Source organism: Glycine max, chromosome 7 (assembly GCF_000004515.6).
Source record: "Glycine max cultivar Williams 82 chromosome 7, Glycine_max_v4.0, whole genome shotgun sequence".
Lineage (NCBI taxonomy): Eukaryota > Viridiplantae > Streptophyta > Magnoliopsida > Fabales > Fabaceae > Glycine > Glycine max.
Window position 1 is genome coordinate 1,580,045 of NC_038243.2, and position 18,872 is coordinate 1,598,916.

Here is an 18,872-nt window from a genome sequence, read left to right on the forward strand (position 1 = left end):
GATATTAACCATGTTCACGGCTTTGACAACAGAAATGGTCCCATACGAAATGATCCATCATCCATGAGATTGACACTTTTTTCTGTTATGCAATCACATTTAAACTTTTTTATAATTGTATTACTCAAGTTGTTTAGCTTTCAGGTCGTTTAATCAATTTCTCCAAAAATAACAAAACAGAAATTTAACATCCTGCAAACCAATCAAACATCACCCCTTTATAACTCCCTCGCGACTAAGTCATTTAAATCAACTTTGAATGTTTCTTCTTCGATCTGATCCAACAACTGAACAAAAAAAATGAATACTGAAAAAAAATCGGAGAATGGTTGAACACAGAGAACCACCTATAGTGCCATAGCAAATTTCATCAAAGAAACAACACAAGTGTACAACACTACCTCGCGCTCCATAAAATTCCGTAATAAGTAAAAGCACTATAAAGAAAATTGTTAAGCAGGGATTATCTTCTATTCAATGCGCAGATACAGGCCTCAGTTGTATAATGCTCTGAAAATATTTGGTTCCAGAAAAAAAAAAAAAAAAAAGGACAACAACCTATTAGCCGTGAATTTCAAAAGGGTCATTCATCAACAAAAGGTCAGGTCACCTTGAATAAAACCATTTTAAGAACTTCAGTCAAGAACTATTTGAAATGCTGACATCTGTGGCTGAATGAACCCCTTACCCCTCGCAATGAGGAAATGCTGACATCTTACAAGCTCCATAGTGGAACAAACTGCTCTTCTTTAATTTTGGTAAAAGGGGTTCGATCAGCAATGGTAGAGAAGAATGGATATCTAACCTGACCTTCCTTCCTTCCTGCCACCTATTCTAGAAAAAGGTTTTTGCTTCTCATTTAAATTCTTAACAAGTCCCTCTTCGTGTCTGGTCACAATCCTCAGAGGGTGGGCTTCTGTGTTGAATACCCATTCATCTAATGGGATGACAGAAGAAGGTGAGAAGAGAAGATAAAAATACTTCAGGGTCTCCGCAAGAAAGAAGCTTTGCATCATGTTGTCTTTGACTCCACTATTAACCTGAGAAATGTGAACAAGTTATAATACATGAGTAGGCAGAATAGTAGCTTGAGATACTAAATGGTTGTCCAGCATTAGATAAATATCAAAAGAAGCAAGAAAGAAAATTGCCAGAAAATTAAGAGTAAGAAGATATGGCCCATGCCAACAATTCCATTGATCGAATAATATAAAGCCAAATATTCATCAAACAAAAGTAGGCAAGACCAAGTAGATTGTCCATGAATAGTAAAAGTCAATAGTCTCCTGCTTACGAGTATGGCTTATACCTCACATTCCAAAACCACCAAATTATCAGACTAGACTATAACTGCAAAACCTAAAAACAACATTTTTTTCAATACCTAAAGCCTATGAAAATAAGTTAAGCATTCAATTGAGAAAAGGCACACATAGAACGCCTCTATATAATCTATCGAAGTACTTAATTCAATAAAGTCTTTCTTTAAAGAACCAGAACAAATGATCTAACTTTTGATAGGATGTACTTTACACAGAAACAATAATAATGTAAACAAAAACACATTATTAGATGTGAAATTGAGGTTTGCTTACATCCTTCAGTCCAACATAGCCTGACTCTATCCGGGAGTTCTTCTCAAAAGCTTGAAATATATTCCAACCCCATTCTTGGTACGTTTTGTTGCCAGTTAGACGCCAAAGGTAAAAGAGGGACTCAACTGTCTCTGGCCTCAGTATGTTCCATGATGTACCCACACTCATGTCCTTAAAGTTCAAAAATAAATTTCAGATTACACAATTTTCAAATTGCACAGCACAAATAAACTAATAACTAACCTGCCCAGAATGAAAGAAATAGTTCTCCCCAGCCAATTTTGTTGGAGTTGATTGGTAGAAGTTATAACATGTCCAAGCAAGCTGCAAAGAAAGGTACATATCTTCAGTGATTACCTCATAATATCAATATCATTGCACCATAAATATCCACATGCACTGGAGAAGGAATGCACAGTGTGATTCCCTATAGGTTGACTCCATATTAAAACATCACACACAGCCACTACTTCCACTAACATTGGATAATTATATGAATGACAACAAAATTCTTAGTTATAGACTTATAGCTCAACACATTCTCTGTTTTAAACCAATGATAAATTTCTTGCAAAAAGAAAGGGGGGACAGGTTTCCTGAAAGAAAACATAGATAGAAACATCCACCCCTCTCAACACTTTAAAATAAGCTTTAGAAATGCATGCTAATTTACCCGAGAGCAACAACAACAACAATAACAAAGCCTTATCTCACCAGGCGTAATTTACCCGAGAGCATAATATATAATAATATAAATGAAATTGATAACATCATGATTTGAATCCAAGCAGCTTAACAATTCCTAATCAGGAAAAAGATTAATAAACTTATATTGAGGTGAAAACCTTGAGTAAATTAACAGATCAAGATCAAAACTCAGTCAGTCAACAGAACAAGCACAAAAGGGTTTATTAAATTAAATAGGCTATCAAAATATACCTCTTCTGCAAGTGACAGAAACTTCTGTGAATCATCATCAGCACTGTAACCAAATGATCCCAAAGCAATCATCCCTGGAGCAAAGCATGCTAGTTCATCCATCTGTAGGTACTCAGTCGAATGAAAAATTATACCAACACTCAGAACATCATATGGTAAAATACTAAATATGACAATACAAATATTGTAAGTGCAATATCATACTTTGTCTGTTAGAGATCCTCCATTCTTCTCACATATATAAGCAAATGAAGATGGTGTTGATCTCCTAATCAAACTTGATAGACCTTTCATTGATTTCTCCCACATATCTCTGTTTTCAAGATTCCAAAAAGAAATGGATGGAAAAAGAAAAGGTTAAAAAACATTTACACTTATTCAATATTTTATGTGAAAGGAAAATTGAAATGTCTTTAACCATAAAATTTTAAAGATTAACATACAAATTCTCTCATCAATCCAAGGAATTAAAATTAGATTTTAGCCCCTACTGTCTACTACAACGACATGGATATCATTATGAATTCATCCATAACATATCAATCCAAAGGGCATAAAATGTGATAAAGTTGGTGCATTATTCTCACCTATAATGTTTTACGGCTGAAGTCTTATTCCCTTGTATCCAAACTTTGAGCAAGTACTCATAAAAACTGCAACAAGATTGTGTCAATCCCCAACATACCAAATCAACAAATACAGATAAAATTATTAGAATTTAACAATATCCAGTTCATATTAATCAATGCAGAAGTTTGTGATGATTATATCATGCAAAAGATGGCTGGTAAATTGTGTTAATACCTATCACCCATGGCCCCAAATGTGATGGGAGAGTAGCCTGCTGCCCCACTATGAGGATTAATGTAGATGGGAAGTAATCCATCATCAGGAAATGTTTTATTTAGCTGGGCTATTACATTTTCCACCTGAAATAGCATGGTGCAAACCAATGAGTGTATTGCTAGAAAATTTGCATGCACAAGCAATATACAAGTACTGGCATAAGCAAGTAACTGATGCCCTAAGCTATGTGATTAAAATATACAGTCAAGCCCCACAAAGTACAAATAAGGCTAGTAGTAGTGGTACAAACAGCCTGGCATTAATTAAGCATATTTAACACGTAAAGGGCACCAGCACTGCAATGCTTGCCTGTAATTATATCTGATTTTTTACCAACATAAATGTTACCACCCCAACCCAACTCGTCCCTTTGAAAATAGAGCATGTAGAATCAAAGTTAAAAACCTTCTGCTGATACTTCGGGTCTCCAGTCCTTTGGGATAGAACAATGAATTCCAGTTGTTCAGTGCCAGAATCTGCCAAGATACTCTCACCCTTAACAAAATAAAAACACAAGGATTATATAAACCCATTAAAGCCATATCTCTGACTCTAAGGGTAATAAAAATGTAAACAATGCCAGGTAGTTAAAATCAAGGACTACAACCCATTTAAGTAATATCCCAAATCTCCTACTGTTAAGTAAGACTGAAATGCATTAACAGAATTCTATAATTTACCCCAGTCCAACTAGGGTTGTGTGCTCGTCCATGTGACAAATTAATGATGTTGTAAGGAATTCCTGTAGGCGTATTCCATGCAGGCAATAATCTGTCTGCAATTTCTATTGCTTTGTTGAGGAAAACTTTGTCCCCTGAAAGATCATATGCACTAAGAAGACCACCTACTACTCTGGATTTTGGTGGAAATCGACCAACAAAGAAAAAGATTAAAAAAACAATATCAGTTGTCTAACACATGAGCTCAAAAATATAATTTTGTAAATGGGGAAGGGACTTCAACTGCAAAGTAAACTTTATAAAGTAACCTTATGGTTGTCTCAAAAACACTTGCTTCATAATCCTTGTTAAAATCCAAAGAGTTTGCAACCCATCTGTCAGAGCAATTTCTTATTATGACAAGGAATGCAACAAAGCATAACCCAGGGTATCACAATTAAACAGATGAATACAGCAAGCAACTGAAACAAATATAAATAACTACTGTGTCTCAATTCAGAAAAAATCAGCAATGAAGAGTGAGTAGGAGCAATAAATATGTATCCGGAATCAAACATTAGGAGTTAAACTATATCAGCATGAAGTTGCCCATGGTAGAGCATTAAAATTGAAAGAGAAAAATAGAAAACAATATAAAGTGAATTTTCTACTCTAAATGAAAGTATCTTTGCCGAATATAACTTTAGAAACAACCTTTGTTGTTCTAGAAACAACCTCACCACTATTGATTCCAAACATATATGGAGAAATGAGTGAAGCAAAAAAAGAACAAGATCACATGTTCATATTATAGAGTCAAGAGTTACGCTCACTCTCGTGCTTTCTGAAACTGTTCATTGAGACCCATAATATATAGCGTATCAAGAGAATCTATTAAAGTTGCTCCAAGACCTCCAAAGCTATTGACACCATTCTTTGATTGTGGCTGGTAGCACCAAAAAAAAAATAACGATTAATTTTTAAAAAATGTAAATTTAAAGAACAAATAAAATAATTATTTTTACGAGAAAGAAACCAATATTTTATTATGCATTATTTAAGAACATGACATCATGAATTTAGTACAAGGACACATTCGTATCTTCTTTATAACTACATAATATTTACATCTAGGGAAAGAAGCTGAACTTGTGGCCTTAGAACAGAAACTTTAGACATACAGAACCCACAATGGAAAATACCTATAAAAACTATCATTAAATAAAAAGTGGTGATAGGTTGATGGGTTCATAATAGAGATTCACCATACCTGAAGTTCATCTTGGCCCCATGCATACTTCTCATAAGATCCCCAAGCATGAAGCATTGCTTCTTTTACTTTTTCCCTCCTCTCGATATCAATCGGATCATCTAGGACCTCTTTACTGGTCTTGGTAGCTTTTCTCAAGTCAGTCTTCCCAGAGGTACCACCTTGTTTGTTATTTAAATCGTCCAACTGAAAGAAATCTAATTGCTTAGCTCCCAAGAAGATTAGTGAAAAAAGGTTTCATAACACAATATTGCATTCATCAAATAAGAACCATTGTCCGTAAAACAGCTGCAATGAAAGGATTTACTAGCTAACAGCCAGAGGTGAGGATTTAGCTTTATGCAATATTGAATGCGGAATGATAATTCACATTCACACCGGAGGATTTTGTTAGGATCGGATTGCAAGTTATGGGACTTGAGTACCACAATGGAAGAATGGGAATCTAGTGTGGGGTCTATAAGGCCTTGGGATCTCCAACTACAAAAGTTAGCTATTGTGGTGAGGTTTTCCCAAGGTTCTTATCAGATTGAAGCAGGATTCATGTAGGAAATGCAAGATATGCACAGCCTAACTCATTGCTTGTGTTTATTCTTTGCAAAATAAAATGAAATGCTTCCTGAGAACTAAAGACTGGACTAGATGCAGCAGCAGAAGAAGAAGCAGCACACCCAAAAGATTAAAGCATTTGATAGTCTCTTACCAAATTTTGCAAACCAGTCACTTCTTTCCGCAGCTCAGAAATTTCAACCTGTATTTAGCAGACAGATAAGTTATAATACCAAAAATCCAAAAATAAAAAATATCATCCTCGCTTTACAAAGAAAATTACACTGAAAACAAAGCTGTAAACTAAAATCAAGTCAAAACAGCAGATCCTAGTTATGCCAAATAATCACCATCTGTCATTACAGTATTCTATAACTAACAGTAATTCCTAGTTGCAAGTTATGCAGGAATTAAATATGAAAGCTTGCATCTACTTAGATCAATATAAGATGTCAGACAGACAGTATGGCAGTGTCCCACATAGATTTCTTTGCTATATACAAATTGAAGACGGTCATCATAAGTAATCAACAACAACAACAATCTCGATCGATCTCAAAACACAACAACACAGAATTTCCGTACAAGTAGTGGCAAAATGATCCCCACATCACTGGAGGGAAAAGAACAAAAGAATCACAGATCGAAATCTCGAAGTTGGCAGAGCAGAAGGGTAAGTAAGATATACCTGGTGCTCTCTGACGAGAGTTTGACGGTCCCAGACAATGAAAGAGACGCCAACGAAAACGATGAAGAGCAGAGCAAGACGCTTTGGGCGCTTCAGGTAATAGGAGGGGTTGCAGTACCTCCATTTGCTGCTGCTAGTCACTGATCTGCTCCCTCTCGCCATTTCCAAACAAAGATCTAAGCTTAAGACCAACCTTGTCCTGTTTCGTTGCAAACCAACAAATTCTTATTCTTAATAAACAAAACGGCCGGTCCTTCGTTCCTTCAAATCTACGTATTTGTTTGTCGGAATGCGAACAACCCAAGAGGTTTGAGGGTTTATAAGAAGATTCGTTTGGCTAATTAAAAAACGCGTTAAAATTAAAACTATATATGGCTATGAAGAAGTAGATGAAGTTGGAGATGGAATGGATAATAGCAAGTCAAGTCAAACTGTTTTGCAAACTGAACAAGTTGAGAGAGGGAGAGGAAGCCGAGACTTCAATTCTCCACGGCATGGGTCCCATTTGCTAAATTCAAGTCAATTCCTTTGAAAAACAATGAATATTCAACACAAAATAAATAAATAAAACATCCTATAACACTCTTTCTAATTACCAAAACCACCTTATCATTTTATCACTAAATAAATAATTTAGTGAATACTATTGTTTAATTTTACTAATATATTTTTTTTAAAAATATTTTCCTAAAGTGTCCTTCGTTTAAAAAATAAAATTTTATTCAACATATAGCCTCAGTCAATTAAAAGATATTTTTTATTGATATTATTAAATAAGGTGATAGAAGTCAAAATTTTCCTAAAGTGTCCTTTGTTTAATGTTACTGTTTGTTTGAAGTATGATGATTTGTACCACATAACTAAGATTGTTCTGGATCATTCTCATGATATTAGTCCAAACAAAGGAAGGTTGTTCAAGTCACTAATGTTGGAGGGTATGAAAACTTACCTTTTACTAAGAGAGATGCTAGGAACTATATTGCAAAGGAAAGATGTGTAATTGGCAAAGGTGGTGATGGTGAGGCACTTAAGGGATATTTTGCTAGAATGCAAGAGAAAAATAGTGACTTTTTCTATGACATTGATTTGAATCATAACTTTCATATTAGAAATGTGTTTTGGGTAGATGCAAGAAGTAGAACAACTTACGCATCATTTGGTGATGTGATTACATTTGATACAACCTATCTTACAGATAAATGTGATATGTCATCTGCTACTTTTGTTGGGGTTAATCATGATGTTCAGGGGGTGCTACTTGGATGTGGGTTACTATCTAGAAAAGACACAAAATCTTTTATGTGGTTATTTAAATCTTGGTTGCGATGCATGTCAGGCATTTCTCCCAAGCAATTATAACTGATCAATGTTATGATATGAAAAATGCAATTGAAATAATGTTTCTCACAACACGTCATAAATGGTGCCTGTGGCATGTAATGAAGAAAGTACCCCAAAAGTTTTCTAGGCATAATGAATATTTTCCGTTATTCATCATTTACATGCTGCAATTTATGATACATTCACACAAACTGAATTCGAGGGAAAATGGGAAAAGCTTATTGTTGATTTTAATTTATAAGAGAGTAAGTGGCTTAGTGGTTTGTATGTTGAACGAAATCGGTGGGTACCAATATTTTTGAAGCATCACTTTTGGGCAAGAATGTCAACTACCCAATGCAATGAGAGTATTCATGCTTTCTTTGATGGGTATGTCCACCAATCAACTACATTGGAATAGTTTGTCAAGCAATATGATAATGGACTTCAGGATAGAGCATAAAAAGAGTTTCAGGCTGGTTTTCAATCTTCTAACATCACCGTGTCTTGTAATACAAAGTCTCCAATCGAAAGACAATTTCAGGCAATATATACTCATGAAAAATTGAAAGAGGTTCAAGTTAAGTTTAGGGCAACAACTGATTGTCATGCATTATCAACACTACAAAAAGGTTCTATTTGCACTTACAAAGTTGTGGAAGATATGATCTTTGGGGATAGACCAACAGAAGTAAAGTTCATTGTGGTGTTTAACCGAGACAATCATGGTATCAAATGCAAATGTCTATTATTTGAATTTCGGAGTATTATGTGTAGGCATTCATTTGTAGTGCTTGGTATAGAAAGAGTGAAAGAAATTCATTCTATATATGCTTTATTGAGGTGGAGAAGAACATAAAAAGAAGGCATACATATATTAAGAGTAGTTATGATGTGAACCAGTTGAAGCCTCAAATGCAAAGATATGATGACTTGTGTAAGGATATTCATTGAATTTCTTAATATAATCCCAACAATGCTAGTATTGACTAGTTAAAATCAATACCATTATACCCACCCGTGTGCTTTCCTATTTCGTGAGACCTCCCGCACAAAGATATAAAATGTCATTATTCCTTGCTTTTGATCATATCTACGCCACATAATGTCAAAGAAAGATTGACTTGCAAAATTGAGAAATGAGCCATTTTAAAGTGCATGACAGGGGTAAAGTTACTAAGCAATAACTATATACTATATAGATATGAACTTAAGCCTTGATATATACTACATAGATATGAGCTTGTGATGGATCTTTTTTTTTTCCCTTACTCTCTTGAACCTAACGGGACTTAAAAATCTGAACTCATGTAAAATATTATTATCATAGTTTTTTTTTTTTGAATCTGCCAAAAGAGTTTTATTAATACGATGAACATGGCACAAGCAATGACAAAGGTAAAAAAAGATATAAAAAAATAACTCTGTCCAAAAACCAAACACCCTAATGAAAATATAAGTGCCATAAACATTGTCAAACCCGACAAAACAGAAACACCGTAAGTCTAGAAACCACGGTAAGAGTGTGTGGGTCGATTGCATTGTGTTTCCTAAATTTAAAATCCAACTCCAATTAAATTTAATTGATTTAATTTGGTTTTTACAATTTTTTTTAAAATCTAACTCAATCCATTCATGAACGGTTTCATTTCGAACCAACTGGTTATCGTTTTAAATTTAATCTTTTTTCTTAGAATTACTATCTTATATCATGAATCATCCAAATATCCAATACAATTATCACAATATTATCAAATGTATGAAAATAGTAAAATTGATTCATTTAATACATTAACATAATATTTTAAAATAGACCAATACAAGTTAAAACAAAATATTATTTAACGAGATTTACTACAATAGTTTGAATCACAACAATTTTCTATAAATTAATTTTTTGTAATAAGATTTATTGCAACTAGATTTACTACAACTAAATTTGTTAAAACCAAATTTATTGAAACAAATGAATAAAACATGATCCATTAATATTATAAACATGATAGAAAAATAAATATGAAAAAAGGTAAAACAAATAACAATAATATCCTAATAAGTTCCAACACTAGTAGTTTCAACACTCGAAGTCCCAAACAAAAAAAACTCTAAAAATTTTAACCGACTTTGATTGGTTCTGTTTAATTTTGATCAGATCTATAAATCTAAACTTATGATTCAACTCGTACATGAATGATTTTGATAAGTTCGGTTAGATTTTGACCCAAATACATAAATGATCTAATAAAAATGGTTCGGATCGATTTGGATTAATTCAGATTCGCGGATAACCCATACCGGTGAACACGGCTAACACATACTATTGTTGCCAAAAAAAAAAAAATAAGGCTCACTTGAGGAAAATAATATACACGTGATTCCAAAAACTAGCCCACTTTGATCACATTTCAACTTTTCTTCCCACCAACACCACAATTTACTCCATTATTGCCTCAACAGATATGTCTTACTCATACCACCTCCCCTTTTACACTTCTACCACCATATTCCACTCTTGAAACTTATTCTATCCAAACTTCATGCAAAAACTTCTACAACAAAACAAAACAAAACTGGATTCTCATGATCACCAGTTACTTCCTTATGCAAAGATCCTTCAGCAAAAAACAGAATTTTGCATTCTATGCTCTCCACCTCAGTTGTTACCTCAAAAGCTCGTCGCACCCAAGCGTGCATTCCTATAGAACTCATCAAATCGGTAGTATGATTGACACACGTAGTAAGAAGAAACTTATCATCACGCCATAAGCCATTGGTTAGAGCCCCTGACCGAGTCACCTTCTCTTGCACTTTCATAATTCTGGTTTTGATGGCAATCATAGCGTTGTTTATACCATGATACATGACATTGAAGATTCAAACTGGGATTGTATTCAAATATGATTTTTCATACATTACAACAAACTGATAATGGAACCATAGCCAAACATGACTCACCTCAATTGAACCTAATCATGGCACTAGCAGCTAGTAATATACCTAGTCTCGAGATATTGATCATAACACAATGGGGCAGAGACTTAATTCCAATGATTAAATTCATAATCAAAGGATGGTGGTGCTTGAGGTTGAAAGGAATGAAAGGAGTTTCATGGTGAGAGATTGAAGGGACGAAAGAAGAGGAACTTGATTGAAGAAAAGACGTCAAAGGAGGGGAGAGGGAAATCAACAAGGTGGAGGCAACAGGAGATACCATAGAAAACGTCGGAACCTGATTTCCCATTTTTTAAATTAAAATAAATTTAAAATTGGATTCCAGCGCTGATGTGGCATATGTTGTACGATTTGTTGTAAATTCGTAGTACACCTATCATTTCTCAACAAATAAATTACACTAGTTAAACGTGCACTTCACAAAATCGTACGACAACATTGATATAAATCCTTAATCCATCATATGATCGAATATATTAAAAGATTTGCCGCGTAGCTTTTAGATTGCCTCTTGTTCCTGTAGTTTCAAGCTATAGTCTGCCCACATAAAATGAAAGCTTGAATTAGGCTTTGAGCAGCGTGAGTTTGATCTGGTGCTCCAGACACAATCACCAGACCCTCGGTAGCTCCAGGTTTTGGATCATGAACCACCACGTTTGCACCAGACGTCTGAGGAAAACCCAAGGGTCAAAAAACTACTATAAGACAATGTTTAGCAAACAATAAGAAATTAATTGTAACTCAAATATAGAAAGACCTGTCGAATCTGAGTTAGGTTGCTATTGTTCTCCCCATACACGTGAGTTAAATACATATGAGGAATGGTGATCTCAATAGTCAAGTTATTTGGATTCTGCAATGGGTTTCCATTCCTGGAAATAACACAAATACCAGCATAAGACATTTGGTACAACACCTGTTTTATAAATGTTTGAAGCACCTATCAACTTATATAAAATATAACCGTCGCTTCAAAAAAACTTCCTATACTCACTCTCCAAGGTTCTCATTTCTTGAGGCCAAACTAGAAGTATCAGCTGTTCCTCCGGAATTTCCTCTGTTAACTGCCTGAAATAAAACCTAAAGTGTAAACATCATTCTTAAATATAAAAGGACAGGCTGGGGGGAGGTGTTTACCCCCTCCTCCACCCAAAAATAAAAAATGTTTAGACCCCATATATGAAGATCCCCCAGGCATTAAACCCTGTATCTGAAAAGTGAAACTGACCAGGGGATTCCATGATCTTGGAGAATTTGGTCCTTCATAACCACGAGGATAGGGAACTCGATCCATGTTTGGTGGACCACGTCCCATACCATGTACAAATGCATGCTGCTGATGGTCAACAGGCATGGGGGGAACAGTTGAATGGTCATGAGGGTGCCCAACTTGAGGAGGAGGAGGGTGGCCAGAGGACATCAAGTGATTTCTTGGCCTAAATAAAGGAGGTGGCATTTCTGGAAACGGTGGCAAATGTGGTGGTGCACTAAAATTTGGAGGAGTCCTTATTGGGAAAATGGTTTCCCGAATTCTACTGGTTATGTGAAACAAAGCATCTTGTACAGATTGTAAGCTCCCAATAACCTGCGATAGAACACAATTTTATTTAATATGTTAAGATCCTACTTGTTGAACAGAAGACCATCAAAATCCAAAACATAAATCCACATCTAGGCATGTTTAAAACAGGATTATAGGGCAAACGAATTAAAAGTCATTATTTTCTCTTTAGTAGCTAAACTATGCAAGTGAACAAAATCCTACATCCTACAGGGAACATAAATAGCTGCAACCAAGGTAGTTAAAATCTGAAACGGAGGTGAAAACAAATTGTAAAATTGTAAATTGAATTATAGAATTTTACAAAATTCATAATACATATTCATATTCCTAGGATTGAAACTAGAGTTGAATAGTAGGATACAAAGTTAGGATAAGCCCATGAAAAATGAAAAGGATAACTTGCTCTTTCGCAGGATACACTGAAAGTTACCTGTACAACTTCTTCATTTTGAGAAATGTATTTAATCTGTTCCTTTGAAAAAATGCGAATACTAGCACCTGTGACCCTTCGCATTTCAGATATAACAAGACCTCCCTTGCCCAAGAGGCAGCCCACCTGTGGTGAACGCACAAGAAGCTTAGCAACAACTGCAGCACTTGGTTCAAATCCAATCTCTGTAAGTCGACAATGAACACGGATGACAGCTTCTTGTGCAGGAGAATGCTTTTGCTCTGATGTCTGCAGAAGATTATATCAAATTTAGTTTGTTTCCTTGACAAATATCATGAAAATTGTATATCAGATATTATAATTTTCTGCTACAATGGTCCCATAAGCTGCAAGCATGTTTTGCAAATAAAACTACCAATACAGAGAAGTTACCATGATTGGAACAACTCAACAGCAACTCACAGAGTAAACAATCTGAAGATGAACCCCAGCCACAAAAATCACACAAAGGTTACCTGTTTGATTATAACAAAAGAACAATCATATTTTAGATTTCTAACAAAGATCCCCAGAATAACTTGACACCAGAGAGCCAGCTCACAATAATCTCAACAAACACGCAAAGTTACAAACAGAAATCTTTCCTAGGCATAATAGAGAAGAGTCAGCACAACCAAAGCAAAGTTGTAGAATTTTACACACAACACAATTCAAGTAAAAAGCTATGCTATGCAGGTAGAGCATTATGTATCAAAGACAAAAAAGAAGTTGTTGACATGCCTCTCGCGCAGATATGACAACGACACGCTCGTCTGAATCAGGACCAGCCTCCACAATTTGGATAGAAGCACCAGTTTCGTTCTGGAGAGCCCGCACTACAGAACCACCTTTGCCAATAAGACTGCCAACTTTTTCATGGTGACACAAGAGCTTGAAGACAACGTCCTCTTCCAAAAACATCCTATGAGAAGAATGTCCAGCACTTTCAGAATAACAACCTCTGGAATGATGATCAAGAGGCTTAAAGGCACCAGAATTGTTATCATAAAAACAAGCTGAAACGGATAGAACCGCTTTCTTCACTGCGCCAAAGTTTCCTGTTATCTGCATAATACATCATAATCATATCATATATAAGCCATAGCCAGCCTCAACAATTTATTTATGAAAGAGTAGTGTAGAGTGTGATTAGATTAGAATAGAAAACCTGAATGAATTCTTCACCGGGAGGAGGAGGAAGAGGAGGTTGGTCTTTGGGCAAAACCCTAATGTGGGCCCCAGTGTCTTGCCGGATCTTTTCGACGATTTTGCCTCCTCGGCCGAGCACACAGCCAACCTGATAGCTGGGGGCCACCAATTTACACGACACTGTCGAATTCTTAGTTTCTTCATCCACCGTTCTCTCAAAAACCCTAACCAACGCAACCTGCGCAGCGGACTCCTCGCCCACGATAACAACCACGCGCTCCTCCGCGCTGACCAAGTCCTCCACCAGAATCTTAGCTCCGTCGCCGCCGATAGTCGCTACGTCCTCCGTCTTTGCGGCCGGACACACGATGCGAAAAACGGCGTCGGGTGCCGCGGGCGGAGCATGGCGGCGCTTCTTGCTATTGTTGTTGAACATGATAACATCACATCAGACACACATTTCACTTTATCTTTTGTTGTGTTCCGCATCCCAAATTCTATGCTATTTACTGACACGTGTACACAATGCCGAATTGGGTTCGCTGCGTCAGTTTTTTCACGCAGCTATGGAGTCAGCGAATCATATCCGTTGGATAAAATCACATCAAAATGATTGATTCATCGAGATTCAAGCTATAAAGAGTAATTTCTGCTCTTTATTTTTTATTGTTTTGGACGTGGAAATGGGATAATATGTGCGTTTCTAATTCAGATGCAAACACGTACTGAGATTCTAATTTTTTAATTGAAATTAAATGTTTTTTTTAATCTTTTTAAAAGAATAGGTAATGTTTGTATCAAAATGTCCTTTAGTTCTTTTATTGATGAAAATATATTATTGGTGATTTTTATTTTCATAAACGAATAATTAAAAAGAATTTGCTTTTTGTGAAGAATGATCACCACATCTAATATATTTTCATAGCTAAGAGATCTAAAAGAAATAATTTATTCTTTAGGAATTAAAAACAAACATTACACAATTTACATAGCCTAAGAATATATTAAGAAATATATATATATATATTTTATTATATTTATATGTGTGAAATATCTATTAATTTTATTAATAATTAATCTTTATTAAAAAAACCTAATTGATCTGTTACTTTTAGTGTCTCTAGATTATGCTTTTTTTTTATTATCATAGGACTTGAGCTAATAGCATATTATTTAAGATATTTAAATCTAATTTCACTTACGTTAGTTTAACATCGGTTAAGCAATCCAATTAAGGAGGAAGGAGGAGGACGAGATAATGTAAAGAAGAAATTGGTGGCAAAGTTGTCGATAAGATAGTTGTTTTTATATTTAGAAACAACAAAAGTATTTTAATCTTTTAAAAACTTGTTGATATATAAATACTTAGAGATTGACTAAATCAAGCAATGTATGACATGAAACTTTTGAAATACTCTAAAAACACAGCCAAGTATATGTTAGGTTAAGCATAAGAAAATAAGTAAAACATTTTGTGTTATTCAAAATAAAGAGATAAAATTGAAATATGTTAACCCCTTAAATAAATAAATATCTTGAGAGATAAATCTCTAACTTTTGATCAAAATATATTCAGGATTTGAAAAAAAATGAGTAAAGAATGGAACAAACATAATGTTTTATTCTATGTCATATTTTAAATAATATAAAAAACATAAACTAATAGATGCCCTGAGTTTTACTTTTGTTTCAACTAATCTTTAAACTTTATTATTTTTGTAAATATACGCCCTGAACTTTATTGCATTCTAATTGATTCTTAAAATTTAATATTTTTACATATGATTATTTTTATTAAAAGTTAGAATTAAATTATTTATCTTAGATATCAGTCATTCAATAATCTTTTTTCATTTTTTTTTTACAATTCGTTTCTTCATATATTAAATATAATGAAATTATGAATTCAGAAAAATAAAATGATAAAAAAATAACCAAAAAATATTTATTTAATTTTTAAATTATAAAATTTATTATGTTTTAATATTTAGGAAATGTGATTTATAAAAGTGAAACTAATAAACGACTAGGATTTATAATAAAATACCATTGGAATTTCTTCTTTTTTGTAGTTTAACCCTAATTTAGAAAACTATATATAAAAGGGAACGTTTGAAAGATAGTCAAATTGAAATCAAGGTATTTATTTACAAAAGTGATAAAATTTAATGATCAATTTAAACAAAATTAAAGTTTGTCTTTTTGCAAATGAGATAGAGTTTAAGGACCAATTAGGAAAAAATCAAAGTTTAACGTATTTATTTATAAAGGGGTAAAGTTTAAGGGGATTAAATATTTTTTTCCCACAAATTAATCACAATTAAGATTAGATCACTTATTATATAAATCAAATAAAATAAGATTATTTCGACTTAATAAAATATTTCAAATTTAAATCATGAATATATAACTGCATTAAATATTTTGAGAAAAAATTGTACTTTTTATCATAATTTTTTCTAACTCAAACAAGATTATCTTTAATAAAAAAAATGTTTGCGATCTATAAAAAAAAAATCAATTAAGATTGAACATTTATTGTAAGAAGCTAATGTGTGCAATGCATGTGGACTGGAGAATTCAAAATCACCCATCATGGGTTTCAACAAATCATTTTTATTGATGAGTTAGGACCACAAATGAGTGTAGTCCCATACCAAAATATCATAATGTACAGTAGTCCCCTGCTAGAATAGCCTCAGAAGTGTAAAGTGCCAATCCACTTGGCACATGGTAATTAACCATGGTTTTCAAACTAAATCATTACTATCTCAATTTTGGCCACACCAGGACATGCTCCTTTAAAACACATATATAATTCAATGTACCGAAAAATAGTGTATCATATTCATTCATTTCTTCCCCAAGGTAATTTCTTATCTGTCCCGTACAAAAATAAAGGTAAATTCATTCTCTGTCACAATAATTATTTTATTTTTCATTTTTTAAGGCCAAGGTGATTGCGAAAGGAGAACAAGAAAAACATGATTTGTGTTTGTGGCCGTTGTTTGCTGCAAGTGCAACGAAAGATGAGGTCATTGCCTGTACATAGTAATAGCACCATATCTTTATATTATATTAATCAAGCATCCCCACTGCTACCCCTTCTTATATGATATTTTTATTTTAATGTCACACCTTACTTATAATTTTTAAAATAATTATTATATAAATAAATAATTTTTTAATGTAATTTATTATTAAACTTTATTAAGTCAAATTTTAAAGACTTATATTTTTGTCCAGGAGTCGTTGTCTCATTCTTCAACATAATGTGGTGATATTTTATTTTATTTATATTTGAGTTCAATTGATTAGTATTAATAAAATGTTTAAATTTGACAGTTGGAAAGTTTTAAAACCTAAAAATAAAACAATTGATAAAATTTCTCTCATTCTTTTGAAAATCTAACTTCATATATAACTCATTTATAATTTTCCTACTTAAATTAAAAATTACTCATGCAATGCAACATTTGTTAATAATATTTGAAAAGTTATAACTAAAATCTAACACCACAATGCAGGTTGACATAAATAGTTAGGTATAGAATATAAAGTCTCACTTTCTTCACGGGAATAAATGTGAATATCTTAATATTACTTTTTTCACTGATGGATAATTCTTTCTAAAACAATATTCTCACACTTTAAAGTTCAAAATGTCAATCACTTATACAGTGTTCATAAAATTGCCCTCATTGGCGATGGATAATAAATAACTTTCAATTTTTAAACCAACTTATAATCAAATCAATATAAAGAAAAAACTAATAAAACCATTTGATTTCAAATGCAATTATTTATAGACTTTAAAATCACAACAATGAATTTAAAAAACTACTAAAAATAAAAATCAAATATAATTAAATATCTTATCTAAAAATTTAAAATAAAATTATCTTCACAATAAAAATATAAAAAAGTGTAAAAAAAAATATCAATTATCTTCACAATAAAAACTATAAAAAAAAGTAATACAATGTTTGTTTGAAAAAATAATGTTTAAATGTTATTATTTTTCATAATCAAATTCTTACTAAATATAATATCTTATATATATATAGATAAAAAAAAAATCATGGCCCCCAATTATATGAGTAGATCCATGATGTATGAATAAACTAGGTACAATACAATCACGAGAATGGGAAGAGGAACATTACTTTTGTTTGGTGCGTGGTTATTAGCACTCCATTCCAATTTTGTGGTTGACATAGCTCGCTTATTATGCACCTTGCCACTTCATCTATGATTTTTTAATATTGAACGGTGATGCACTCTTACTTCTTTTTACTTTTTATGCATCCTATTCTTACGCAACCACTCTTTTCAATTTCATCTTCCATTCAACCTTCAAGTTCAATTTATACAAAGGAATACGTGCTCTTGTATAATTTCATAATAGTAGTACCTTTATACTTTTACATATAATGATATATATGCACGATTTTAGAAAAATAAATGTAATTATTTTAGAAATAAGTCTTGCTTCATTTACATTATTTTATATTTTTTTCTATAGTGAATTCGTATATTTTAATTGCTGATTTAGGTGATATTGATTGTATTATGCTGTGCATACATTTTCAAATAAATTAACATTTATACACACGTACATATATATTATATTTAACATTTTTATATCTTAAAAATATATAATACATTAAAATAAATTTCAACCGAAATTTTGGATTGATAAAAACATCATTAAAAATTTTAAGTAGTGCCTATTTAACATTGATGTATTCTATATTTTTTATATCTTGAAATTATATATTCACCAAAAAATCCTAAAAATATATAATACATTAAAATATAAAATATATTAAAAGTTTTTCTAAACTTTGTTTGATTACTCCATTCATTAGTACCTATTCATTATATAATTTTGTAATTAAGCTTACTATT

General features: G+C 32.9%; 2 protein-coding genes across 2 annotated transcripts; both read right to left on the bottom strand.

Moving 5' to 3' along the window:
- Positions 1 to 329: 329 nt before the first annotated feature.
- On the bottom strand, positions 330 to 7,013 carry LOC100819189 (mannosyl-oligosaccharide 1,2-alpha-mannosidase MNS1). Its single transcript, XM_003530112.5, has 14 exons — positions 6,547 to 7,013; positions 6,013 to 6,060; positions 5,310 to 5,495; positions 4,873 to 4,985; positions 4,369 to 4,434; positions 4,061 to 4,232; positions 3,786 to 3,875; positions 3,339 to 3,463; positions 3,122 to 3,187; positions 2,739 to 2,847; positions 2,535 to 2,636; positions 1,839 to 1,919; positions 1,596 to 1,766; positions 330 to 1,040 (listed from the first exon to the last, which is right to left on the bottom strand). The coding sequence occupies exons 1-14, from the start codon at positions 6,706 to 6,708 to the stop codon at positions 801 to 803; spliced, it is 1,731 nt and encodes a 576-aa protein (XP_003530160.1). The 5' UTR covers positions 6,709 to 7,013; the 3' UTR covers positions 330 to 800.
- Positions 7,014 to 11,197: 4,184 nt separating this feature from the next.
- On the bottom strand, positions 11,198 to 14,562 carry LOC100806721 (RNA-binding KH domain-containing protein RCF3). Its single transcript, XM_003529716.5, has 7 exons — positions 13,981 to 14,562; positions 13,554 to 13,877; positions 12,813 to 13,061; positions 12,047 to 12,403; positions 11,813 to 11,886; positions 11,576 to 11,690; positions 11,198 to 11,487 (listed from the first exon to the last, which is right to left on the bottom strand). The coding sequence occupies exons 1-7, from the start codon at positions 14,395 to 14,397 to the stop codon at positions 11,344 to 11,346; spliced, it is 1,680 nt and encodes a 559-aa protein (XP_003529764.1). The 5' UTR covers positions 14,398 to 14,562; the 3' UTR covers positions 11,198 to 11,343.
- Between the last annotated feature and the right edge of the window lie 4,310 nt (positions 14,563 to 18,872).

Excerpts from the sequence above, each read along its gene's own strand:
- LOC100819189 (XM_003530112.5), bottom strand. The coding sequence starts at position 6,708 with ATGGCGAGAGGGAGCAGATCAGTGACTAGCAGCAGCAAATGGAGGTAC. Across the intron at positions 4,233-4,368 it reads GTTTTTGAGACAACCATAAG|AGTAGTAGGTGGTCTTCTTA; the intron begins GTTACTTTATAA and ends ACCAAAATCCAG. Across the intron at positions 1,767-1,838 it reads ATTTCTTTCATTCTGGGCAG|GACATGAGTGTGGGTACATC; the intron begins GTTAGTTATTAG and ends TTGAACTTTAAG.
- LOC100806721 (XM_003529716.5), bottom strand. The coding sequence starts at position 14,397 with ATGTTCAACAACAATAGCAAGAAGCGCCGCCATGCTCCGCCCGCGGCA. Across the intron at positions 12,404-12,812 it reads AAAATGAAGAAGTTGTACAG|GTTATTGGGAGCTTACAATC; the intron begins GTAACTTTCAGT and ends GTTCTATCGCAG. Across the intron at positions 11,691-11,812 it reads AGAAATGAGAACCTTGGAGA|GAATGGAAACCCATTGCAGA; the intron begins GTGAGTATAGGA and ends TGTTATTTCCAG.